The sequence below is a fragment of the Colius striatus genome, chromosome 7 (assembly GCF_028858725.1).
Source record: "Colius striatus isolate bColStr4 chromosome 7, bColStr4.1.hap1, whole genome shotgun sequence".
NCBI lineage: Eukaryota > Metazoa > Chordata > Aves > Coliiformes > Coliidae > Colius > Colius striatus.
In genome coordinates this window covers 40889127-40916199 of record NC_084765.1, presented here as the reverse complement: position 1 = coordinate 40916199, position 27073 = coordinate 40889127, and the positions used below count along the sequence as shown (strand labels likewise).

At 53.4% G+C, this 27073-nt stretch overlaps 1 protein-coding gene across 3 annotated transcripts in view; it reads left to right on the top strand.

The window, feature by feature from the left end:
- Positions 1–3581: 3581 nt before the first annotated feature.
- FRMD5 (FERM domain containing 5) overlaps positions 3582–27073 on the top strand; it is an 83316-nt gene continuing 59824 nt past the window's right edge. For all 3 annotated transcript variants that reach the window (XM_061999786.1, XM_061999788.1, XM_061999785.1), the window contains exon 1: positions 3582–3683. In XM_061999786.1, coding sequence (XP_061855770.1) covers positions 3582–3683 — 102 coding nt within the window. The remainder of the gene's footprint in view (positions 3684–27073) is intronic.

The window sequence follows — 27073 nt, the reverse complement described above, 5'->3', positions numbered from 1 at the left end:
TAGAAACAATATCAGGATACAAAGAAATAATAATGAGACCAAAGACACACATACCAACATGTATGAGGCCCATCATCCTCCTTCCCCCTGGCTGGGAGAAGTTGTGGGAGAAATAACGCTTGGGGAGCTTCTTGCTGGTAGAGCACGTCTCCTCCAGCCAGCCCCACCACCAATGCTGCAGGAGATGTGTCTGTGGGATATCATCGAAGCCTAAACAAATACAACTTATTGACCTCATTTTGCTGAAGGAGGTAACTCAGTTGCTGGTCCAAATGTTTCCTGTGGCTATTAATGCTCAGCTGAGGATGAAAGTTGTACCAAACACCAGCCAAAGGGCTTCCACACTCCGCAAACATTAACTCATGCCAGAACACTCCCTCGTCTGCACCCCCTGCAAAAATCTCCACTGTGCTGGATGCTCTGCAGGGGTTTGTGGTGCAGGGCCCTCCTCCAGATGAGGGTTCACACTGCACTTGTGGGGAGCAGCAGAGACACCCATTCTCTGGCCTCCCAGGGTTTTTAGACACTCTTAGTGAAGTACAACCTACCTGAAAACAAATACAGCTGAGAATTCACTTTAAATATATGTTTGGAAAGCTGCATTTTTGGTTTTTGAGATCAAAACTGCAAGTAATGGAGAATGCAAATATGGAGAGTTTGTAGAGTTTACTGTGTTAATGACTGAAAAGGAAAGAAAGACATTACTCATCAAAAGTGCTTTCTTGTCGATCAAAGCTGGGGAACAGAGAGTCTTTTTACAAAGGCATCTCACAGCCTTTGAAATGCTGGGTAGGAAAATTTTCAGGTAGTTTAAGAGGGAAGCATCTGAGGATGAGGCTGGGGAGGCAGAGTGGGATGGATCCTGCCACGGGGCTCCTGTTTCACCTCAGAGAGGGTCTTTATGAAAAAGGGTCTGTATAAAAAAAGTGCACTTTCTCTGTCAAAAACTGGAACCTCAGCAAAACTGTTCACTTGGTCGAGGAATGGAGTGAATAGTCGAGCCATGGCATGGGTGAGAGGCTGCCTGACAAAGCTGTGGCTGCTCTGGCATGAATGCTCTCTTCATTAAGCCGCTCAGCTGGCTCAGAAGCTTCTGTTCTTGATGAAAGCAGCACCTGCCAATGCTGAGGATCCCATTCTTCATTAACAGTTCAGCTGGTTCAGAAGGGGAGCTCTGAGGCAGATGAACAATTTATGCAGAGTGGGATACATGACAAAGTAGCAGCTACTTTAGTGAATACAAGCATCTTTGTAAAAGTGCCCAGATGGTTCAGGAGCGAGTCCCATTCTTTGTGAAAAGCGCCGTTGTTGTTCTGGGCTCTGCATCACGCCTCCTGACAATGTGCTGGGCACAGCCCATCCTCCTGGGGAGCTGCAGAGCTCAGTCTCCCCGTGGACATCCTGCACAGGCCAAGTCTCTGCATTCCCTGTCATATTTTTCCAACAGAATAATTTCATCTTCTCACTGCTGCAGCAGTACTGCCTGTGACATCTCCTTCCCATCCCGTCATTGACATTAATTGGACATATAGATTAATTGCCTTTTGGATGCTTAATTTGGATATTAGGAGGAACTTTTTCCTGAGAGGGTTGTTAGGCACTGGCACAGGCTGCTCAGGGTGGTGGTGGAGGCCCCATCCCTGGAGAACTTTAAAAGACACACAGGCGAGTTGCTGAGGGCTATGGGTTAGCAGTGGGCTTGGCAGTGTGAGGGGAGGGCTTGGACTCCATCAGCTTAAAGGTCTTTTCCAACCAAGACAATTGTATGATTTTATAACTGAGCCTGGTCATCTTCTGCAGTCTCTCCATGAGCTCAGCCATCACAGGGGTGTCCCCAGCCTGGCAAGCAGCCCCAGTGCAGCCACTGGCTGGGGACGGTGCAATAGGGGCTGGGACAGACTCACTCTTGGTACTTGTCACGGGGACAGCCTCTGAACTGTATAGCGCCAAAAAAAGCACCAGGATCCCAGCCCCACATGCTGGAGTGTGAGCTCCCCACAGGGAGGACAGTGTGTTGGGGATAGAAGAGCTCAGAGAGTCACTGGCACCTTGGAGCAGTTATTTTCAGCAGAGCTGAGAAGAGCTCAGCTGGGCAGCACGATGCAGGAAGGGATGCTGCCCTGCAGCAGGTAGAGGCCTGGAAGAGTTGGTGGGCAGGAAGCCTGTGCTGCCGAGGGAAAGGCGAGGAGCCTGGGTTTGTGAGCCATCTTTCTGGCTGGGAAGGCAGGGAATGAGCAGAGTTGGAGGAGAGATAATAACGGGACCTGTTAGAGAGCTGCACTGCTGGGAGGAGAATGAAGGCATGTCTCCAGGCAGAGATGAGCTGAGTCAGGAAGGTGCAGTGGGGACAGGGCCCCTGGTGCAGTAGGATAGACTGGAGGTATCTTTACACGGACCCTCACTGTGACGTGTGTGGTTTGGGTATTTGTCAGCGTGTGTGGAGCTGGGGTTGTGGTGGGAGTGCTGCTGGAGCCTCTCTGTGCAGGGGTGGCTGTGGACTGTGACAGCCAGCACAACTGCTGCCAGCTGAGCTCCCATCCCTGGTCACTGCTGACACTGCTACCAAGCACTGCACTTCTCCAGAGCAGCGCCAGCTGCAGCACCGGCTGCACCTGGGTGAACGCTGAGCACTGCTGGAGTCTATTTTGTCTCACAACTAGAGGTTTAAAACTTTCCTTCTGTAGTGAATGAACACTGAGAGAGAAGCTCATGCCCTGGGGGCTATCTCAGCACCTGGGTCTGATACTGCTCTGCTGAGTGGGCCACGAGAGCAGACGCCTCTAAGAGAATGCCAACCTATCAACCCCAGTCTGTGTCTGCCAAGGGAGCCGGGTGCAGCCAGAGCTTCGGCCCGGACTTGCAGGCGCACTGGGTCGGGTGGTTTGCCTCCTGCCCCCGGGGACGCAGCCCCCTCTTCCACGGGATGGCAGTGGCAGCTCCCACCCCTCGCTCGGGCTGTGCGGGGCCAGGATACACCGGGCCACCGGCCCCCGAGCCTGCCTGACAGTCCTCGCTAGACTCACTGCTACAGCAGCGCCCTCAGCCCCTCCAAACCAGGGGCTGCCCCCGCTCCCCTCCCGTGCCTCCCACAGGGCCGGGGGAAGCCCCTCGGCGGGCTGCGGGGCGCGGGCAAAGTTGCGGGCAGTCGGCGAGGAGCCCCGCGGCTCGCAGGGTGCCCCAGCGTCCCCGGGGAGCCCAGCACCCTCCGGCCGGTGCCGCGCACGCAGCCCCCGCCCCTCCGCGCCCGCGGAGCCCCCTCCCGCGCGGGGCTGCCCGGCGTAGGCGGCGGATCCGCGCCGCCCCTGCCGCATTGGTTTGCGGCGGAGCCCATCACCGCCGCGGCGCCGAGATTGGCCCCCGCAGCCGGCGGCGGGCCCCCTCCCCGGGCCTGCCTCCACCCCGCCCGCCGTGCGCCGCGGCCCGGGCACGGGCACTGCGCTCCGCGCCGCTCGGCCCGCAGCGGGAGCAGGGCCGAGCCGGGCGGGGGGCGCGCCCGCCGCACCGCACCGCACCGCACCGCGGGCAGCGGCGATGTGAGCGGAGGCTCCGCCGGCAGCACCGCCGCTCCGCGCCCCGGGAAGATGCTGAGCAGGTGGATGAGTGGCAGCAGCAGGAACCTGGACCGCGAGTATAACTGCACCGTGCGGCTGCTGGACGACAGCGAGTACACCTGCACCATCCAGGTCAGCGTCCGGCGGTGCTCGGGGGGTCGGCGGGGGCAGGACAGCCGCACGCGGGGGTCGCACAGCCCCCAGAGCCGCCGCACTGCCGCCCGGAGCCGGCAGACAAAAGGAGCGGAGCGGAGCGGCGGGGGCGGCTCGGTCTTGCCCCGCCGCCGCGAACAAAGGCGGACGCTCCCCCCGCACCGCTCCCGCCGTCCGCAGACCCCGGCTCTCGGAGGGCGACCGGAGCGTCGCGGCGGGAGACGGGCCGGGGCTGCCGGCGGCGCGGAGCCCCGAGCCAGAGGTTCCCCTCCGCCTGCGAAACCCCCCTTCTCTGCGGAGGCGTGTGGGGATGGCGCGGAGAGCCGGCCGCCGTGCCCCGGCGCGGGGGTGCCCGCAGTCCCTGGAGCGGGGCAGGGACAGCGCCGCACGGCCGCCCCCGGCGCCGCGGAGACCCCCGGCCGTGCCCCGCGGAGCCCGGCGGTGCTCGTCCTCCTCCACCGCCTGCGAGGACTCCCCGCATCGCAGGGAGGACTTCGGTGCGAAGTGAAGTACCGGGATGCTGCCCGGCAGGGGGATGCGGAGAGGTTGCTGCCGGGCAGGGATGGACTCTCCGCGGCATCCCACGGTGCCCCGCTCTGCCTCCCTCATTAGCGCCCAGCTCTGAGCAGTTGTAAGAGTCCGGAGCGGCAGGGCCGGGGCGGCAGTCCGCCGGGTGGGGCAGGACCGGGACTGTCGCCCCCTTCTCGGTTGCTGCCTCGCTGCTGGGGTGCGGGAGCCGTGGCTCAACGCCCAGAAACCGGGGGATGTCGTATTTCTAAAAACTAGCAAAACGCGCTCGCTGTTCCCGCTGCAGCCAGTCGGGTGACGGGACCGTGCGACCGGAGAGGAGCATCACCTGGCTCCCGCTGTTTTTACTCTTCCTTCCTGCAGTTACCACAGTCTGCCAGGGAGCTCGCCGAGACCTGCGCGCCCGAGCGCTCGCTTCTGTTCCCGCTGGTCTCGGCTGGCCTCAGCCCCCGCCGTGGGCAACGGAGAATTGAGGGCAGAGTTTGGAGAAAAGGTGACTCAGGGTGTGAATAGCAGCAGCTCCCACCCGCCAGCCCTCGTTAGATTCCCCCCAGTATCCCCCGGTCTGCAGCACCCAGGAGGCGAGAGCGTCTTCCCACTTACCGGTGGCAACATGCTTTAAATGCTAATGCTGAAGAATGATTCTTGCAGGCTGGGGGAGGCACTGTCATTTCTGCTTAAATGGTCTAAAATAGAGAAACCTTATTTCTGCAACTGTTGCCTGAAGAATGCTAATACCGCTGGTTCCTCCCCCACCTGGGTTGTAAAGTGTGACCCAGTAAACAACTCCAACGGCAACCTAGTTTATTTTGCATAAGCAAAACTAATTCGTGTCTCAGATTGATACAAATTGAATGGAAAACTCTAGTTTGGGAGAGAAAGTGTAGGCAATGCAGTTAAGAAAAATCTGGATTTTCTGACCTTAAGATAATTTAACAAAGTGTCGTCATTTTGCACATCTTTATTTTTTGTTACAATCCTGTAGCTCCCCGGCTTGTGTTGTGTTTGGTGTAGTAAATAGTGAATGCTGGTACTTAGCATGCATGACCAAAGCTACAAAGAATTAGCTTGTACCACCCTCACAACCAAGGTTACCCCGGTTAAACATTTGTTTTCCATTGCTTCCAAGCTGCTCTCTAAGCAAAGTGTTTCTAGCCCATGCAAAATGAAAGCCTACATAGTAGGAACGGATAATGTCTCTCAAGTGAGGAAACCTGTCCCCACACAGGCTGCGAGCAGTGAATGAGTTTTGAAGGTCATTCCCTCACGAGCGCAGATCGTTCCCGTCTCGCTGAGATCCACAGTGTTTCCTCGCCCAGGCTGTTTCTGCTCCCCTTATTTCTGATTTATGTATTTCTATTTTTACTTAAATAGGGAGAAACTGTCCGCAGCATGTCGTGCTTCTGGCAGGCGGTGCCATTAATCACGGCACACATCTGGGGAGCAAAGCTGCTCCAGGGAAGTTCAGGCCGTGCGTTTTCACTGCCATACCCTTGTGTGGCAGCCTGGGGGGCTGCGGCTCTGCGCTCTCCCCGAAGCGGGGCCCGTCTGACATGGCATCTGGCTTCTCCTTTGCTGGGGAAGAGAAAGAAGCACTTGGAGGCAGAGCTGATTTTGAGAGGCCATATTTACATTTCAGATAATGGCACTGGTGAAACCTGTCAACAAAATGAACCTCTGGCTGTGCTTGACAAAGGCGTGTGAGTAGGGACATGATCCTTCTAGATAATACCTGAATATAAAGCCCTTTAAATTAGATTATCTGAAGTTTACTTTGGTAATAATCCCATGTTGGATGAATGGTTTATTCTCTGAGCTCAGGTGAATCCTTCCTCTCTCTTTTGCCCCAATTTTCACTCCCGAAGAGCCCATCTGAGCAGGTGGACAGTGTTGGGGATACAGAGCTGCTGCAAACAGAGGCTGGAGCAGCGCCTCCGTAAGCAGTTGTGTTGTGGGGTGTTTTTTTTGTGCATTCTCAAAGTTGGGTGTTTTGGGGAGGACTTTGTCCTAGTGTCTGTCTCTGCTGGGTGCCAGTGGTCGGTCTGTGTCTGCCAGTGAGCAGGGCTGTGGCTCTCACCACCTGTCAGACGTGGGGTCTCCTGGCCACTGCCTGAACATGGAGACATGGGGCTTTCTTGACTCAGAAAAGCCATTAATGTTGTTAATATTACATGTCACAGAGGCACCTTTTAAAGCAAAACAGACATTGGAGGGCAGTGCGGGGACCATCAGGTGTGAGGTGGCAGCAATGGCCTTTAATGTTCTGTCCCTTGGCATGCTGCTGGCTGCGGGTTCAGGGGACCCCACTCCCATGGGTGTCACTGCCCTGAGACGCGTCCCCGAGGAGCAGCTTGGGCTGGTGGAGAGAGGCAGCCCTTCCCAAAGGCTTTTTCTTCATCTCCATGGCAAGGGGCTGGTCTGAGCAGTGTATTTCACTTCCATTTGCCACCTTGTGCTGTGTGGCTCCAGCACAGCCGCGGCAGTTCGCCAGTCAGGCAGCCTCGCCGCTCCTCTCAGAATAAAGGCGGCTTTGGGAAACCGAAGCGGTGCTCTCGTGCTGCGGTTTGCTGTGACCGAGCTGCTTGTCTGAGGAAGTGTTTTACATTCTTCACTGTGGTGTCAGTGGTGGCATAAAAGGCTTGAAATAATTAATGATTTGCCATTGCTTGATGCATCGAGCGTTTTCCTGAAAAGACAGTGGCGTTTCGTTTCAAGCCCCAGTAGCACTGTGAGACTGGGGAGATGTAAGAAGATAAACGTCAAAATAGAGTTTCTTAGGTTCAGAGAGTAAGAACTTTCTTGCATAAGATCGGAAGTGAATGAAAACGAGCTCTTGAGTATGCTCCTGGACAAACCCCATGTTTTCCACGTGAAGCACAAAGTACATTAGGAGCCCTGACAGGATCATTAATAACAGACAGTCAACACAAAGGGGAACCGTGGGTTTTGGCAGTGCTGGCTGCTGTGAAGGTTATTTGTTCATTATCTTTTTATCTTCTGAGAGTTTCCAATTGCTTTTGCCAGGAAATAGGTTAGCAGGCTGCTGCTTACACAAGGGGCTCTGGTCCAGAGTCATGAGCACAAGTGATCTGTTCTGCACAGGGGGTTGCTCCTGCTGCCGAGAGCACCAGAAACATAGTGCCAAGAAGTTCGTGCTCCCAGAACATTCTCTTCTCTCCTGCAGGGATGTGGGAACGGGCCGATGCCAAAACCTGTTGTCAAAAACAGAGAGTAAGGTGGACTTTGGGTTCAAGACTGTGGGTCTGTGCAGTGTGTTGAGCTCTTGGAACATCACCAAGGCTTGTGGTTTGGCTCCAGCAAAGCCACCCCACCACCGCCAGCGTGATGTGGTAGCGAGGAGAAGTCCTGGCCTCAACAAGTCCATGGGCAAAGTCTCTGGGCTGCAGTGGGTGCAGGATTGCACCCCTCCCAGCCTGCAGGTGCAGGGATGGTGAAAACAATACTGGCAAGGGTTTTTTTGGTGACTCTGTTCAAAGGAATATTTTGCATTTGCAACAGAAACCTCTCATTCTCGACAGCTCGTGCATCTCAGGAGAGCTGCACACCAGCAGGGCAGCATCCTGCCTTCCCTGCTCAAACACTCAGGAGAGCTGCACACTGGCAGGGCAGCATCCTGCCTTCCCTGCTCAAACACTCAGGAGAGCTGCACACTGGCAGGGCAGCATCCTGCCTTCCCTGCTCAAACACTTCCATACTTACACTGTGAGCTTGGGAGAAAACTCCCTGAAATGCACAGGAAGTTTGAAGACAAAGTAACAGTCAAAGCTGAGAGTTTCTTGATTTTCATCTCCTTTTTCCTTTTCAATTGATTTCCAAGTCTATAATTTGAAATACAAAGGACACAAAAGGCAGCTGGGGAAAACATCCACTAAGTGACCACTGAAATGCTAGTGACACATTTGCTCTGGTTTTAAGGGGAGGCAGAAACACAAGTTGTTATGGAGACCCATTGAAAATATTTCTAGTGCTGCAATTTCTTCACCAGCTGAAATGTCAAGTTCTCTGTTGACTTTTCGTACCTGTTGAAGAGTGTTACCTGCTGTGAATGCTGGCTCTCCTCCTCATAGGAACCAGTTTCCCGAGACAGGTAGTTTGCTTATCACTTTTCCATATAAGGTACTGAAGACAAATAGAGAGAGACATAGATACACACATACATGGGACTGCCATTGTGGAAAGACGTATACAAAAGCATGATGAAAGAAGACATTTTCTGCCTCTGTCATGTAAAAATTAGGCAATGCACAGTAGGAGGCTTTTTTTGAGATGTCTGGGGAATACTGAAAGTGCCTTGAGCAGCCCACTTACTTTTAATTTTTGACTCAGTCTTCAGGAGCTCGAAGGGATGGTGTGTGTGGGAGTGACGTTTGTGGCCACATCCCAGCAAAGCCAGGACTCTCACAATGCTTTGGTTTGCCTCTTAAAAGGCTCGAGATACCAGAAGTGCTGTGATGCCGCTCTCTCTCTCTTGGTAGACCTGGCAGATCTGTTTTCCATCTGCAGCCTTGCAGGTTGACTGCTCCTGGAAGCCGTGTATGAAAACAGGCAAAGTGTGCACAGTGAGCAGGACCCTTGCTGAGGTGCTGCCAATGGTGGCAGGCAAGGTCCTGGTGGAGATGCCTTCAGTCTGTGGGAGCTGCTCTGCAGCTCGTATGGGAGTGAGTGTCCTCTGTGGGGTGTGTAGCACCGGGCGTGAAGCTGGGCCCCTAAGCCTGCCTTAGGGGCAATGGGAATGGCCTCTGCACAGTGGTGGCTGAGTTTGGGTGTCAATGGAATGTGGAGTCCTTGTTGACTTGGGGGGGAGCTACTGGAGAGCCACTTGGTCCTACATGTTTGAGGATGGTGTGTGGTTTGCCTTGCACTATGGGAGAGAGGAGCTTGCCAGTAGGGAAAACCAAACCATGTGGTACCCTCAGCACTTCAGCCTTCTGGGGGACTTGTAGGAAAGTCACATGCCTGGTGGTAAGCACAGTTTGTGCAGGACTGATGGGAATCCCGACATGCCAAGCAGAGGACACGTGTGCTCCCACTGCAATGGGAGCAGGGGCTCTGCCTTGCACAGGGCAGGTGTGTCGCTGAGTAACGGGGTGGCATTGCAGAGCAAGCCCTCCGAGACCACTGTGCTCCTGCTTTCCAACAGCAGAGGAGGCCCAGCACTACTGTCACGGGTTAGAGATGACAGCATGTTACTGGGGAAGGCTGGGGAACAAGCAGGGATTTGCCTTGCAAGAAGGGCTGTATTTTACTTGCTATCAGTTTTGTCAAGCATGGGCAGCACCTCGTTAGTGCAGGGGTCAGGCATTCGTGCTGTTGCAGGGAGAACTGAATGGTGCTTCTGTTGTCAGCCCCTTCTTTCTGGTCCAAAACCACAATTATTGTTTGATTACAGAAAGCTTTGGAGTTGCTTCTGCAAATAAGAAGGTTTCAGGTCAAATTCTTGTCTTTGAAATGTTTCCAGAGTGAATTATGGGAGCAGTATGAGAGCCATTGCATATTGATGATCTGCAACTGCCTGCGAGGCTGATGAAGCCACCACCAATGTCTGCAGAGACTGTGGTGGTTGTTCCTGTTGGCCTCTCAGAAGCTTCAGAACTTGGGAAAATACTTCCTAATTTGTTTCTTCATTGGCCTCATCTTGTGGATTCCCCCTTGTATTCCCAACAGAGCTACAGCTGCTGTGTTTTTGGTGACTTTCTCAAATCATCTCAAACTTATGCGGCACCTTCAGTGTCCCAGGAGATGTTTTCACTTCTGCTCCCTCACCATGCCAGCAGAGCTCTGCCAGAGCCCAGGAGAAAAGCAAACCCACCATCCTTGGTAACCACAGAGAGGAATTAACACTTTGGATGTGTTTTTGAGCTTTCACCTAAGCGTGGCAGTGTCTTTGCCAGCGTTACTTTTGCACGAGGCGCTGTTGGCTGGTACAGTCTGGGTTTATGACATTCCTTACAGAACTGGGTAAGCAGCTACAGACCTTTCCAGGACTACAGAGAAAACTGATGTGGGAGGCTGGACTGAAGCAAAGGTTGCTGTGCTCTGAGCGCTAGGACAAAGGAGGAGATGTGGAAGAAAGGGGCTGAGCTTTCAGAGAGCTCTGAAGGAGTGAGGGGACACGGAATGCCCAACTGAGCATGTCAGAATCGGGGTTTATATGGTCATCTGCATTTCTACAGAAAGCTGGGGACAACTTCTGGGCATGAAACACAAAGCAGGCTTGACAAACAAGCTCTGAAGTCTGTGGGCTGATGTGACAGCATTCCTGCAGGCTGGGCAGTGCCCCGAGCTTCCAGCAGCCTTCTCAGGGTGTTGTTGCACATTGAGGAAGAGGAATGCAAAGGACAGCATCCAGGTGCTGTGAGGTGAGCTGACCTGACATGGAAACGTGTTCACTGAGACTCAGGGGCATGAAAGCTTTTTGTTGTGATGGTACAATAGTGGATTGAAATGGCAGCATGAAGGTCCCCGGCTTCGTGTGTCAGCCCAGGCTTGCTGAGCTGTGGCTCTGTCAGCGTGGAAAATACTGGCACCTCTGGAAAGTAAGAATGTGGGGATTAGGCAGTTTTATGTGTGTTTAGAATGTTGTGCTTGTGGAAAGAAAAATAATAAAAATGGAAATGTAATCTCATGAAAAACATCCCCCAGAGCTGCATTTGCCTGTGTGGCCTGTGTTGTGGGGTGCTGGAGGGTGCTGGGGCAGAGGAGTGGGACAGGAGATGTGCTTATTCTTCTGCACAAATCCCAAAGGTTACCTGCTTTCTCTCCAGGAAAGGAACCCTTTGGAAGCACCTTTCTTTTTCTGTGCCCATCTGTGCCAGCAGCAGGGCTGTGGCAGCAGCTGACCCGGCAGGTCAGGAGATGGTGGTTCTCCATCCCCCAGCCCCATGGGGCACTGTGATTCAGGGGTCTGTGCATGCAGGGAGTCCGTGCCCATGGACCACCCTGGGCTGCTGGGCACATGCTGACCTGACCATCTTAACTGAAATTATGATTTCAAGCTTCACACTCCAATTCTGTGTGTCTCACCCCACTGCCACCACCTGCCTCCTGCTCAGACAAGCCTGTTGTTTATTCAGGATGTTGTGGGACATTGACACAAGGAGTCCTTGCAATGGAAGGTGGCTATGAAATAGCCATTATGGTGTTTTCATGCCTAGACAGAAGGTAACTGGGAATGAAAGGAAGCGTGGTGAGGTCTGAAGCTGCCGCAGCCTCGTCCCCCAGGAGCACAGTGGGTGGGTGGGATGTGCCAGTGGTGTGCAATCTTTCTCTCCCATGGCACAGATTTTGTGATGGTCTGATTTTCCAGGAATTTACCGGGTGACATGTTCCAGGTCACGGTTGTTTCTGAAGTGACCTGTGGGATTTGGGGCTGACTGGCCACTTTTTCTGCTCACAGCACAGCAGTTGTCATGTCTGTCAGGTAATTATGGCCAAGACTGAGTATCTGCAAAAACTGCCTGTTTCTTCCAGCCTGCTTTCTCCCTGAGAAGGGCCAGTGCAGGGGGAGGTTGTGGCACTTGTGTTGGTGGAGGGTGGCTCTTTTTCCTAGGCAAAAAATAGGGGAGTTTTAGCTCTTGGAGGTCAGATCTGGTCCTGGGGGGAGGCTGGGCATGTTGGTCCTCCTGCATCATCATTTTAAAGATGCAGACTGTACCTTTGCCCTTAATTACACTTTGGTAATCACCATCTGTGTAGGTCACCCTCCCTGGTAAATGTCTCCATTTGCAATAGTGATTTGGCAGCTGAAATGTTGTGAGGATCACTCTTTATTCCACACGCACACAAAATCTAAGTGCCATCGTGCTCCCTCTGGCTTGTTCTCCATTGGCAACAGCAGGGATAAAATACAGCAAAGTCCTGTTTTACTCCATAAAGTCATCAGCTGTCTCTCCAGACCAGCCTCAGGAGCTGTGCTGCTGGGCAAGAAGGTCTCATCTGTACATGCTCAGTTTGTAGTGCAGGGCCATATTTGAAGCCACAGGATCTTTTAGCTGCTCCAAGGATCAACTTTGTGCTGCTATTCATGAATGATGCCAGTTCTCCTTATGGAACCAGGGGGGGAGGGAGGTCTGCTCTCCCAAATTGTCCAGTCTTTGGTCCTCACCAGGGAAGCTGATGTAGGTGGAGACTGCTCTTCGGCAGGGAAGGGAATGGACCAAGCAGCCCGGGTTTGTAGGACGTACTTGCACTGTGGAAACGCAGAGGTTAGGAAATCCCTCCTGAAGAGGCACAGGGGCATTGCAGGGCTCAGAGCCATGGCCTGGCTGCACCCTCATTCTTGTAACATCATATTTTCTTTAGATTTTTGAGCTGGGACCCTCCCTCCCCTCCTGGCTGGGTCACAGTCCCTCCAGAGCTGTGTCTATGCTGAGACCCATTTTCTTGGCCTGGGAGAGCCAGTTTTCTGCATTGAGCATCTCATTGGAAATTCAAGGTTTGCACATATTTTAATCTTTCCTATCTGGCAGGAAAGGGTATGAGCACTGGCCTACTGAGCACAGAGAAAAATCTCTGTCTGCCTCAGGATGCTGCAGGAAGGAGTGAAATAAGGGGGTCAGTACAGCCAGGTGGCTGTGTCTCACCAGCTAGATGAGGCATTTTATAAGCAATAATTAACAAAAGCTTTGTGGTGTGGTGCTTTGTGAGCCAGAGAGACCTCAGCTACCTAATGCTGGATGTCAACGTCAGATCGATGCTGCAGCTGGAAATAGAGTATTTTGGCTGCATAATGCCTGTTACCAAAGACTTTAATGATAGTGGCATATCTGTCATACCGATGGGTTTATTCTGTTTTCAGGGGGTTTACAGCACGGCTGTTTCAGGTTGTATTGGCTTTCAGCTTGGCACATCAGCTGGGCTCCCCAAGGAAATATCCACCAGCTGCCTATGGGAAATTTCTCTTTAATAAAAAAAATTACAAGAATTGATGAGGCCGTTGTGGAGCTGGGGAGAGACTTTAGGAATATACAGGTTAGGCATCTGTGATTGTAACTATACGTTACCTATACACTTAACTCAGGATGGGCAGTATGTTGGGCCTGGAATAACAGCCAGAATCCAATATAGTTATGTCTGAAAAATAGACAATAAAGATGCTGAGCAGGTACTTCTCGTGAATCGATTTAACTCTCATTAGCATTGCACTGTACAGCATGCTGAGTAATATTTCTTGCAAACAACAGTGACTTTCCTAAGGAAAGGTGTAATGAGAACAGAATGTCTTTGGTATCTGGAGGGGCCATTGGAAGCAAGAAGAGAAAAAGTAAGGGCAGTAGAAAGGCAGCAGGAGAGGGCTGGAGCCAATGCTGAGGCAAGGATCAGGGCCATAGAGGTGGGATGGATGGGTTTTTGCTGTGACTGTATGCTGGGAGTGTCCCTGTGTGCCAGCCCATCCTCCCCCAGCCATGCAGGGACCCCGCACCATCAGGACTGCTGTCTGAAGCGAGCCTTGGCTCCTGCCCTCGCAGGGGTACTGTCAGACCTCTCTCCTGCTTAAATCTCAATGCTCCCAGGCTCTTCCTCAGAGTTAATGTCCATCTCCTGATCCAAAATGGACTGCTCTGCCTTCTGGTGCAGGTCTGTGTCACTACTGCCTGTCCCTCTCCCACTTGCATGTGCTGGCTCTGTGTTTACTGTTTTCACTCACTCTCATTTGCACGTTCATATAAACCTCCAAACATGCAGGAAATGGTTTCCCAGCCTGTCACTGCGCCTTGGAAGCAACACCTTAAGCCCACTGACAGGGCTTTAGCCAGTTGTCACTTCTGCTTTCTGATGACAGATTTCTTCATCTGGGGTTTTGGCTGAAGCAGAGGGTGCAGGGGCAGCTGCCGCTGGAGGGGATTAGCGGTGCCTGGCAGCCGGCGTCCAGCCCTCCCCCAGCCGTGCTGGGATCCTGCACGTCTCTGCAGCAGAGCTTTAGTGTTGGTTGGGTACTGTGTCCCCAGCTTAATGGCTGGGGTTTGTTCCAGGCATAAATAAAGTGCTAATACAAAATTAATCCCAATGCAGCGTGCCTTAAATAACGATGACAGTCATTTCTCTCTGCCCTTATGGGCCACTTCCCACTGGTAGCATTAACACATTGGCCCCTTTGGCAAAGTCCCCCAGGAATTAAAACCACAGTCAGAGGAGCTTGGAGGAATGAAGTAAGGTTGAGGCTTCCCTTAGTAACCCCCAGTACCACCAAGCAGAGGGTGTTCCTCTTTCTATAGGGCTTTTAAATTAACATGTGGCATTTTGTTACGGGGGTGTCATTGTGGAGTGTAATGGGGAATGATGTCTGAGGCATTTTAAGCTGGTTTGGTTCTAAACTTCTGCAGGCAGTGCATAATTTTCTGTCAGCTCTGCTGGAATTTTCCAAAGAGAGGTGTTTTTTGGACATGGTTAACCTCTGTATCCATGAGCTGATGCTGCTGAGCCGTGCCGGTGTCCTGGGACTGCCGGGGAGAAACACAGGGAGCTTCGGTGCAGCCCTGCTGCTCGGGTTCTGCAGGGTGCTGTGCTGGGTCCTGCACAGCCCCCCTGCACCACAGCCTCCTGCAGCTGCAGAGATGGGCTACCAGCTCGTCCTTGTTCCAGCAAAGTTCCTCTGAGCATGTGTTGGTGAGAGATTGGGTGCTTGAAGAGGGTTGTGGCGTTTGCCTAGCACAACGCTTGGCTCCCTGCACTTGCCAGGGCCAGAGCAGCCTGCAGTGGATCTCTGTGCTTGTGCTAGCGTGGGGCACATCCCAGCCTTTCATATCTTGCACCAGGTGAGGAGGCTGAAGCCCACCTTGTGCCCACCCACTGTCCCAGGGTTCTTTGTGTGGTGTGGGACCCCAGGAAGGGCAGCCTGGGGTTGATCAGTGAGTGATGGTGCTGTGGTCACATCTCCTCTGTAACCAACCTGAGTTGGCTCTGGTCCTGAAACATGGCTCTGATCCTGAAACGTAGCTGCAGTGTTTGGGAGGAGGAGGTGATCTGTTCTTGAGTACTGAGAAGTAGAAAACCCAGCCGTGGTGAGCAGGTCCTGTAAGGGATAACTGCCAGGGGACAGCAATGCCAAAGCACTGTTGGCATCAGTGGCAGCACAGGGATGAGCAGGAGATGGCTCCAACCTGAGGCAGGGCTTGTCCCCTGGGAGCCTCACTGCAGGAAGGCTTATCATGGCCAAGATGCAACTCAATTATGGTTCCTGCATCACTGGGCAGAGTGGGTTTTGCCAGGAGAGTGCATTAGTAGTGGAGTGCGTAAGCAATTAAACCTTGTGCACTGATGACAGAAGTTCCTGACTTCCTCTGGCTCTCTGCTCACCCCTTGGAAGTGAGGAGGAAGAAGATGGGGTCCTCTAAGCCCCATCTGCTGTGTTGTTTCCCAAGGAGCCGTCATAGCCTCTGGGTGTGGGAAGGCACCTTGCCTGGAGCAGAGCCGGGGCCCAGGGCCCGCTGCCCACAGCAGAGCTGCTGCCCAGGGCAGCAGGGATCCCATCCAGCAGGCAGAGCCCATGCTGGAGCTGGCAGGAGGATGAGCAGGGAGCTGGGACAGCCAAGCTGGAGAGAGCTTGCTGCAGTTTTTACACCCTGTGCAGTTTCCAGGAGATGGGGATAAGACTAAGAAGCAGCCCAGAATGACTTCAGCGTTGGCTTCTGCTCGGGGTAGGGAAACTGTAAATCAGCCTGAAAGGAGTGACTGCACGTTGACCCCCACAGACACTGCCTGATTGTCTTATTTTGCTTTGTTCCATGGATCTCCATGGAGAGAGAGGAAAAGTCGCCATTGGGTGCAGCTGGTGGGGCCGGGGATTGCCATGGGAACAGAGGAACAGGGCTGATGGCGAGCAGGGGACACGGCCATCGCCTGGGAGATGCCCCTGTCCCCACTGCTGCATCGGGACATTGTGCTGGAACTTCACATCCAGCCACTGGAAGTGGTAACGTGGAATTGTAACCCCCTGGTGTTAGTCTAGATCCAGCCTTGTCCCAGCTGCTGGGCTTTGGGCACCCTCCATGAGGCTCGCTGGGTCTGTGCCACCATGGCTCTCAGCAGCAGCTGGGTCCTTGAAGCCGGTAAAGGAGGTAGGAGGGGGCTGAGCTCCTCTGTGGAACTCACCCAGGTGCCCTGGGATGCCCAGATCTAGTTCAGAGGATTAGGACTGCTGATGGATGGGATCTCATCCATCCTCTTTGTTCCTTATTTCATCTGTAAAAACCTGCAGTTTCACCTGAACAGGACACTTAGTTGGTGCAAGCTGCAGTGCAGAGCTGCTGCCTGTGTGTGGGACGCATCTCTGCCTGTGGAGGGGGCTTCCTGGGCTGAGTTATGAGCTCCCCACCTCTGTGGGACCTCAGCAAGGGGAGCACTTGGACCAACACTCTGTGCTTGCTGGAGTACAGGATGTGCAGACCCTGTACTTGTTGGATACTCCAGAATCAGCCCTGATTGTTCCTGGTAAGGGCTTGGCTGCAGATGCAAAGATGAGTTGAGATCTGCTTCCCGGGCAGCCTCGTGCAGGTGCACCCTGTGCTGGTGGCCGTGGCATTGGCAGGTCGCTGTTGCTGCAGGAGCTTTGCCATTCCCTTTCCTGGTGTTTTCTCAGTGGCCAGGCAAAGGAAATACAGTGCCATTTTGCTGTTGTGTCCTTCCAAGTGAACAAACTGGCATGAAGTAAAACACAAAGAGGGTGAGTGCTTATGACAGGCTGGCTTTTAGGTGTGTTTGGGAAAAGAAAATCACCTCACAAGCTACAGAAGCCAAAAGGGACGGTTTTGAACGCACTCAGCTCTTCTGTGAGTGCTGCAATTACCCTGGCCTTTATTCAGAGTGTCAGCTAGACACAGTGATAGCACCAGGGTAAAAATATGATGCTTTTGCCTGAATGGCATCCACTGCCGAGGGAAGGTCTGAGAGGGCCAGTGGAGCTTGGTACAAGGATAGCAACAGATCCACTCAAGCCCTTAAAATATTTATGGCGTTGTAATCCATACACATTTTAACCATATTTGACATCATCCTACGCTGCTCTCGTATCTGTCATTGCTTATGGAGAGACTCCAGAGAGCATGGCTGTATGGCTGGTAGGAGGTAGCTGCAGGTAGCCATGCAGTGCTGCAGATTTTTATAACAGATCTAGAAAGGAATTGTAAAGTCTGCTCCTGGAGAGCTCTTTGTAGCGTGAAGAGGGGCTTTGCACAGCCCTTGCAAAGGTGGCTGGCTGCTGGTGCAGTGGATGGGTTTGGGATGCAGGGTACATGCTGGTGCTGCTGGGCGAGGAGGTGTTTGGCTGTGGGGCTCGTCCCCTCCTGGCAGCCCCTGCCTCTCTGTCACCCCCGAGGAAATGAAGCAGCCTCAGGAGAAAAAGACGTGTCTCAGACGTTTCATCAGTGGCTCAAAGTCAGGCGGTTGTTGCGGTGTCCCGGAGCGCCTTCCCCTGCCCCGGAGGAGCTGTCACCGCGCTGCCAGCCCGGCGCGCTGTCACACCGCAGCCGCCGCTGCGAGAGCCGCGCGGCTCATCCCACAGCTGCGGGGATTTGGGCTTCCTTTGAAGCTATCAGACCCCAGCTAAACAGGATTTCGCCTGGGCAATTTGTCTGCACAGCTGCAAGGCAGCACTCCTCCCTCCTTCCTCCCTCCCTTTCTGGTTTTCAGTCCTGTCCTGCATAGCTGAGAGAGCAGCTTCCTCCTCCTCCTCCTCCTCCTCCTCCTCCTCCTCCTCCTCCTCCTCCTCCTCCTCCTCCTGCCCCCTCTGTGGGGCCATGCTGTGAGGGTTGGCACACGCAGTGGTGGTTTGATGAGGCTGCTGGGCTGAGGGTTGTCCCAGGGCAGTGAGAGGGATGACAGCAGCACCTGCATGTGCTCTGTGAGGCCACACTGACTGCTGGTTCCTTGGGAACTGGGCTAAGATTACTGTGCAGGAGACTTAAACAAATCATCCAAATTGGTAATCCTAATGCCTCCTTCCTCTCTGCCCTGGCACAGGGAGTGGTTTTTCATTTAAAAACTGCCTGGATTCTTTTTTTTTTGTGTGGTAAAACAACTTTTTCAGAGGAAAGCCCAGAGAAAACCCTCTTCTGTCACATTCCATCAGACACACCCCACATCTTCCCTTTGCATCTCCTCTATCCCTCTCCTCACTTCTGCCCCTTCCATCACGCCTCAAGCTGTTGCCTGCTGAATAGCTCTGGGTTTGGGATTCACCTGCTGAGTTAAGCTGGGGTGGAGGAGAAGGCTGCAGCTGGATGGCTGCACAGGACACAACCTCTCCTGAAGCCGCTTCAGCGGGTGGGAGCAGCAATGGGAGGAACAGGGTGGCCGAGGAGTGTGGCAGAGCTGCAGCGTGGCCCTTACCGAGTTTGCAGCTGCAGGCACAGTGCCCTCCTGATGGGGTACTCATGGTTTTTAAGAACCTCTGCAAGTCTCTGAGGTGAGGCAGGGGATCTGCTGAAGGACAGGGGCTGAGTGGTGGCAGTGCCCAGGGGTGGCTGGTGGCTGCTGCAGCTGGAATTTCTCTCGCATCCCGGCATGATGAACTGGGAGGCCATTTCGCTGTGTCCATAGCATGGGTTTATCTCTACAGACCATGTTTTGTGGTGCCATCTGCCTGCTGAGGATGGAGGATCAGGAGCAGGAGTGCCAATGTTTATCAGTGTGGTGACAGCCCCGGTGCTCTGCAGGGCTGTGGGGACGTGCGGGTGTTGTGGGTGGGTGAATAAATGAAGCCCTGCTTGGAGCTGCAGGAGGGTGGGTGGTGTGAGACCGTTACCTGCTCCCGTGGTCTGGGGAAGAGAATGGGAAATTCTTGGCAGGGACAGGGGCACTTGGCTGTTTCCAGCCAGGGACACTGTTATTTGCATGTGCCTCAGCCCTTTGTTTTACCTTGCTCTCCCTTGGAGCCTGAAATCTCCGAGCATTTCATCTCCTGGGCTTTCTCTTGAGCCAGGAATATTTCTGCCTGCGTGCAGTTGTCTGGGGTGACCGTGGGCTGCTGTGTGCTGGGGCTGAGGAGCACAGGGAGAGGTTTTTGTGCTTGTGACAGTCTCTGTGGGAATGGGGCAGTAGGGCTTTTTTCTTTCTCGGGAAGATCATGTCATGCCCCCTTCCTGGGCAGCAGCAAGCTCCAGGCAGCCTTGTCTGTCCCAGGGGTTGTGCCTGGGGCCACAGAGAAGTTGCTGTAACCAGTCCATGTGTGAAGATGCGACAGAGGAGCCAGAGCAGTAGATCCCCAGCCCAGGTGTGTCCACCAGCTGAGGAACTGGGGCAGGATGTGTGAGAGGACCATCAGCACTGGGCCCTGTACCAGGTCTACTGGTGGTCCCCCCCCTGCTCTGAAGGGAGAGGAACTTATTTTCTATCAAAAGAGAAGTCAGTTTGAACAAGCCAGTTGCCTCACTGCTTGAGGCACAATGCTTGTCAATCTGCCACTTTTTACTCTGATGTGCTAAAAATAGAGCATTATTTCCAGGCAGTAATTGCACATCCTGTGGTTGTAATGAGCTCTTAAGGTAATTACCTTTTGGTGTGAAAGAGCTGAGGATAAGGGTGTGTTTGGCTAACAAAGAGAGGGTTTTCAAGAAGCCTGAGGTGCTGAGGTGAAAGGGCAGGCATCCCACTGCAGGGGAGGCAGCTGTGGGGACATGGGACCGTGGTTGCACAGCAGCCCTTCCCTGGTGCTGGGTGCTGGGGAGCAGCAGCCTCCGTGGCACAGCACCCCAGCCTGCACCGCTAAGGGAAAGGCCAGAGCAAGCAGTGGGTCATTGCTGTGCTCGTTATGGAGGGTACCTGAGAGGTGAATGCCGTGTGGGGAGACTGCAGGAATCAGCTGTCCACATGGACACCTGCTGCTTCCCAGCTGTAAAAAGAATGTTTCAATGCGTTTGATTTCTTTGAACCAGTATTTGGAAGTGCTTTTCCACAGCTAGGGGTTACCATCGTGGGAACTGTGATGGAGATTAAGAGAGGAGGGAATGGCTCTCAAACTTTGCCCTACAGGGGGTTACCCTGGAAGCCACCACTCCCCCTGTGCATCCTCTGAAGCCTCTCTCCATGCCCAAGGTGTGCCCAGGGAGCAGACAGACCCTGCGTGCTGTTTGCTGTCCTTGGGTCAATAAATAAACTCTTGTAATACTGCTTTGCCTCCCAGCTCTGTAAATCAATTTCCCGTGTTGTAGAGTATCCAGTGCTTGCATGAAAGAGGTAAATTACACCTGCTGCTGTTACATCCTTGTACCTAATTTGATAACATATTAAGAATATAAACCACTTAGAATGTCTTTGTCGGAATCAATTTCCCCTCTGCAGGGCAGAGGTGTTGATCTTGCAGTCCGACGTGCTTCCCAATCCCGTGTAATCCTGTGCTGCCTCTTTATCGCTGTCCCCAGTGGATTTGCACAATTACAGGCAGATTTACGACCCTGCAGTTTCCCTCCTGCAGGGCAGCACTGGGCTGGAACCTGCCCACTTGGGGCTCAGCTGCCGCAGGGACGCCAGCACCTTGCTCCACGGGGAAAGCTTGTGAGGCCACCTCTCGTGCTTCATGGAGACAGGAGTGCCTCGTCTTCCCGTATTGCCCAAGCGTGGCTGCAGGCAGCAAAGGGCTCCCATAAACACATCCCCTGCTGCAGGGTACAGCTCTCTGTGAGACACCAGGGAAAAGGCACAGGAGGGGGTTTGGGAACGTGCTCCTTCACGTGGCACCTCGTGCTCAGCGCGTGTTTGTGTCCTGGGCTAACCCGAGTGATGGCATTTTGATGTCCTGGCCTGTCAGCGGTGCCTATTATTTTGCACAGCGTTTATAAAATCAAAGGCCTATATTAGAAACGAGGCTGAATGGCCACGTCGGGCCCGTTGCTCTTCAGGAAGAAGCTGTCAGAGAGGATGGAGCGTGTTTGCGTGACGCGCCTTCGCTGGCTGCGCGGCTCCAAGGACAGGGGCTGGTTGCTTATGCAATCCCTGCGGAGGGGAAGGACCTCGGCCCCTTGCTCGCTGCCCTCTGAGGCAGCTCCTGATGCTGCCAGGGGCGTGACGGCCGCTGCGGGACAGACTGACAGCGGAGGCAGCAGTGACGGATGCTGTTCAGTCAGATGCGCTGGGACGTGGCCAGATGCCTTTGCCCAGCTGGATCTGCGGATGCCCCACAGCCTGTGCCCCAGCTCGGGGGTCTGGCGCTGCCCAGGTGTGGGGCTGGCAGGGCAGCGACCCTGACCCGCAGCCAGGGGACTGGGTGCTGCCCCGAACCTGCTCTGCACGGGCAGGTCCCGTATGGAGCACGAATTGTTGTGGCTGCAAGAGCAGAGGCTGCAGCACCTTCACACAATTAGAACTCCTTTGCAATATAAATATCATCACTTGAATAAAACCAGAGTGATCTGTTGCTCGCAGATAACAACTGTAGAGTGAAAACACAAGCAAAGCATTAAGCTGATGATAATGGTGGTCCTTGGATGCAGCGGGGCTGGATGTGTGTTCCTCAGTGTGGGGTTACAGGCCAGGGCTTGAAATCTTTATCTTTTAATTGGTTAATGCCATGTTTCAGCAGCTGGGCTGGTGCAGGAGGTTTGTTGTAATTGATACTCACGAACAGGTCTGTTGGAGGATGCAGTGGGAAGCTCTGCCTGTGCAGTTTTCTCCTTGCTTGCTGTTTTGGTTTAGACCAGACCCAAGAAAACACAACCTGCCTGTTTTTGTGCTGTGGGAAGGTGCTGGGTCAGAGGTGCTGGTGATACTTGGGGGTCAATGTTTGGGTGTGAGGTTGGGGCTGGGGGACCTGCTGGGAAGTTGCCTTCTGCAGGAGTGTATCTGCTGTCAGCGAGGCAGCACAGAGCCCCCCATTACCCACCCGACCCTCACCAGGAGCAGGGACTCACTCGGGCATCAGTGCTGCTGAGAGCCCTGCTATGAGCTGGGGATGGCAGGACCTGCTGCCTGACAAAGCTGATGGCCTTTTTTCCCTCCCACCTTAGCTGAAGTGTCTTTCTGCTGACTTGCTTGACACCAAGCCCTAGGCACTTTGCTCCCAGTATTTGGAATGCTGAGCACTGCTGGGACCAGAGAGGCCTTCAGACCTGTGGGTGCTGTACCCCAAAGCTGAGCTGGTGCTCAGTCCCTGCTGTGCCCCAAGTGCTCTCCAGGAATGCCAGCCCTTGAGCTCCACTGTGCCCACAGCCTCGCCACCACTCCAGGGGCTTCACCAGCCCCTCTGCAAGGGCCTGGAGCTGATGCTCTGCCCTGCCCTGCCCTGCTCTGCTCCATCTGTCCTGGGAAGCAGCTCCTCTCAGGTGTGTCACGTTCCTGTGCCAGCCAAGGCAGACACTGCCACATTATTGGGCTGCTGGGTGCAAAGTGCTGCTGGCAGCGTGAGATTTGTACAGCAGCGTGGGTACTGCTGGAGGTGCTCAGACAATTGCAGTTCTGTACTGATGGGGATGCTCTTGTGGCTTATATGATGCTGCAAAACCAAACTGAGTGTTGCAAAGCAGCTGTGAATGGGTGAGACTTGAGCTTTAGTGTTCTTTTCTTTTTTCTTTGCACATTTGTTGTCATTTGGTAGTAAACTGCTTGAGCCTCTGCCCAGAGAGAGCAAACCATCCTGCCTAAAGTGAGCTAAGCCTCTGAGTATCTGGCAAGTGCATGGCAGCCCATTTTTTTGAGAGCAGTGTTACACAGGATGGGTGACTACATCTCTGAGCTCAGCCTGTGTTGTCGTGCTCAGGCAGTGTGTGTTGTTATCCAAGCTGTGAGGGCCAAGGTCAGGGCCCTTGATGCTGGCTGGGTACCACGCTGGCAGAAAGACAGCCCTTGGCAATTACCAGCCCCTGGGGTTTTGGCTCAGACTGGGCTGAGAGAAGGTGGCCTGAACAGTTGAGAATATTCATGTTTGTTGCAAAGAGACTCATTCACCCTTCATGTCCCATGACCAGCTTCCCTTTGAAGCCCAGCTCATTCCAGGCTCTCCCCTCCCCTAAATGTCCCCTCCCTGCTCCCAGTCTGCCCCTCTCCCACGCTAAGCTGGGAGGACTGGGAAGGACAGACAACTGCTTGTTTCCTTGGTAGATTCCTCTGTCCTCCACTGTCTTTTGTTTGCATTTACAATCTGTGATGCTGTAAAGGATGAGTTTTTGTCTGTGCCCCTGGGCATGCTGAAGGAGTCTGCTAAAATCCGGGGGTGTTTCTGAAGGTGGTTTATATATGTGCATCTTCACAGAGGCTTTGAATTAAATCTCTGACAATCCAGAGACTCTATTTCCTTTGCTAAACTCCAGGAACTTTGTCTGAGTGATACATAGGGAGCAGTGGATCTTAGAGATAGTGAACAGCTTGAAAATGTGTTTCTGTAGCAGGCCTGATAGGAATTCTTGCTTGCAGGGAAGGGCACTGCCTTGATTGCAAGAGGAGAGCACAATTTTTGTAAGGCAGGCAAAGCTTCCCTTTCTCTCTCTCCTCCCCTGTGTATTTCTGACACGCAATCAGCACTGACCGTGCAGACATCTTAATATTTTAGCATCTCAGAATGACAGGATTGTACTCCTCTATCTATTTACCCACCTATTTCTGCAGAGTAAGGGCCTAATTGAGCGAATAACGTTTGAGCCGGCGGCTCTGAAAAGCCATTGCACAGCACTTTGTATTTTGGGGAAAGCTTTTTATCCTGAGCTGTTTGCAGTGTGCCCACAGGGCTTGGACACTGACTCACTCCCAGGGGTCTCCAGTGCCCCATGGAGTGGGGGTGGATTGCTGCACACCGCTTTGTACCGTGGGGACAGTTGTGGAGTCTCCTTCCTTGGAGGTCTTCAAGACCCACCTGGATATGTTCCTATGCGACCTGATGTAGGTGACCCTGCTTCTGCAGGGGGGTTGGACTAGATGATCTCTAAAAGTCCCTTCCAAACCCTACCATTCTATGATTCTATGACAGGATCCTGGAGAAAGTCTGCCTTGGCCCCAGGGAGTGCAGCATCCGTCCCTGACTGAGCCCAGGAAACATGCTTGGTACAAACTTCCCTTTTCACCTTGCAAAGGGGAGATTGGACCTGTGAGCTCACTGGGTCAGAGCAATTCCTTGGGATGATCTTGAGGCAGTGCCAGAGCTCCTGTGGCCTCTCAGCCCCCAGTGAGATGCTGAGCCCCCCGTTCCCAGGCATGAGCCAAGCCCAGTCCTTAGCAAACCATCAGAAACTGGCTTTTGCTGAGTGCTGAGCCCGGAGGAACAATTCCTCATGTAACTTGGTTTAGTTTTTGCTGTACAAACATCAGCTCTTGCAGCTGGAAAAGTGAAATCTTCAACCAGAACTGCCCCCTGTGCAGCTATGTGAGATATGATTGTGGTGTCTAATCAGGCAAGTGACTGACACAACTTGAAAGTCCTTGAGGGTTTCTAAAGGTCAGCAATGTGCAATCCGTGACCAGCCCAGCGTGTCACACGTGCTAAGCCGGCCTTTGCTCACGGCTGCTTGGCTTCTGCTTTGCCTTTTCTGCATCTCCATAGCAAGCAACAGCAGAGAATGGATCTGTATCCTCCTCACCTGGCCGGCTCTGCTGGGGGCTGGCTGCCAGCTGGGAGCTCCCTGCAGCATTCACTGGGGAGGTGGGAGGGCAGGACCCAGCAGTACAGGGTGGTCCTGCAGGACTGGCCTTATAAAATGTAGTGAGGCAGCATTTGTGAGTCTCCCAGGAGGAGGTGAGTGCAGGCACTGAGCTGGGTCTCCCCAGCACAGGGTGAAGTGTGCACACGTCATCTTTATGGGCTGCACTTTCTTCCATGCATAAATAATACAAAAATCTAGTGCCAGCACGTGTTCTGTGTTTGTGTGGTGTCCTTGTGGCTGTGTTCTGGGAAAGCACAGCACATCTCGGGTGCCAAAGTCAGGGTGCTGAGCCTCTCTGCGTGACACCTTTTCTCCAGCCAGTGAAGGACTCCTTAATTCATTGTGGTGTCCTGCTCCTGGGCAACTTGGTTTGAGTGGGTGGAATTGCTCCACCACCTCTTTGTCTGAGCGAGGTCCCCACATCTGCAGTGGGTGAATTCGGGCACGCTGCCTGTGTCTCCGCTGGCAGCAGTGAAAGGGCTCTCTCAACTCCCCCTTTCCCAGCTATTTAAGCCCAAATTCTCTAGAGTGTCAGTGCTCCCTGGCAGTGGTGGGCACAGAGGAGGAGCCGGGAGCTGGGGGGACCAAAGGACTGGGACAGCCAGTGGGGTGTGGGTGGCCCTGCTCTGAAGTCAGGGATGAGGAACCTTCTGACCTTTATTTCTCTGTGAATGCACACTGGTCTGAGACCCCACACAATACATCAGAGATGGGAAATGTAACAGGGCTGTTTATTCTTAATCAACGTGGTGCAAGTGGCGTTGGTTTCTCTGACCCACAGGAGCATTCCTGAGGTGCGAGTTCATTTCTCTTGCCCAGGTTTCACAAAGCACTGCTTCCCTTTTGCAGAGACACTCTGGTGAAACCTGGTCTGATGTGAGTAAGTGGAACAGACAGGCAGAACCTTTTTTACATTAAACTTGACTTGAGTCTTGTGCACACACTGTGCTGGATGAGTGTTGTCTGCAGACATGATACCTCGGCTTTACACGCTCTCAGGATACTGGGCTGCACTTGTGAAACAGCACTGCTCAGTCACTCTGGAAGGGATGAGGTTGAAGAGAGCTTCTCTCCTTTCGCTTTGTTGTGGCTGCTAAAAATTCCAACACTCCCTTTGTGCACTTTGGGTTTCTGCTCCAATGTGATCACCCTGTTTTAAAGGCAGCTCCTTTGGGTAGGGTTTTTTTAAGGGCATGTCCAAGGCCGTTAGGTCCAGGAACTGACCTGCTGTGGTGCTGACACATCTCAGGAGTGCAGCCAGTCTCTGCTGAGTGGTGAGTGCTGGGTGAGCCCACTGAGCCATCGCTTTGTGCCCCAAAGATGATGGAGGAGCCCTGCACGTGCTCCCCTTGCCTGAGTCATTGCGTGTCACCACGCTGCCAGGGGCACCCAACCCACCCACACTGCTGGCTCTGCTGCTTTAGCGTGGGTTAAGAGTAAAGGCCACAACAAACTCCTCTTTGTTAAGACAAGTTAAATCCCTAACAGAGAGACAGGGAGAGGAAGGGCAGAAAACAGCTCCAGCGATGGGTCACACAGGTGCTGCTCTGTGCAAGTGTCTGGGAAAAGGAGGTGAGCAGGAGCAAAGCAAAGCAGGTTTTGGCTACTGGTCTCATGCAGCAGGAATTGCTGCCAAGGAGGAGAGGTGGCTTTCCTCACCCCCTCAGTGCCACGTGAGTGCCCATAACCAGGTGCCAAGACTAGCATTTTTCTTCTTTTATTTCATTGAGAAAAGCATTGTGTTTTCCCCATGTTATTCATCTGTGCTATAGATGTGGAGCTGGGAACCTGTGCCTCGCTGAAAGGTGTGGGACTGGCTGGGCATCTCCCCATGCCCCTGAGCGTCCCTGGTGCAGGGTCTCCCTCTGCCACAGGCCAGTCTGAGGCTTTCGCCTGAGGTCCAGGAGACCCGTGGCTGCAGGGAGTGTTCCCTTTCTGATTCGCTTCTGAGGGATGGCATAAAAATATGCACTGCAATAAGATTTAGAGCTCTCCATCACCAGCAGCACCTCAAATCATTAAGCCTGAAATAATTTTAATTGGATCCAGAATCCACAAGAGGTTTTTTGTGCCGTTGAGGAGCTGGACTAGTTTCTCTGATATCATGGCAGCCGTTCGAGCACAGGAGAGCAGAGGTCCCCTACTTGGCTTGGAGGGCCTTTGGGTCATAAGTTACTGGATCTACTTCCAGTACCCAGGTAGGTTTAAAGATCAAGAGAGAAATATTTTCTACCCTTTGGATAAACAATACTTGAAAAGCAA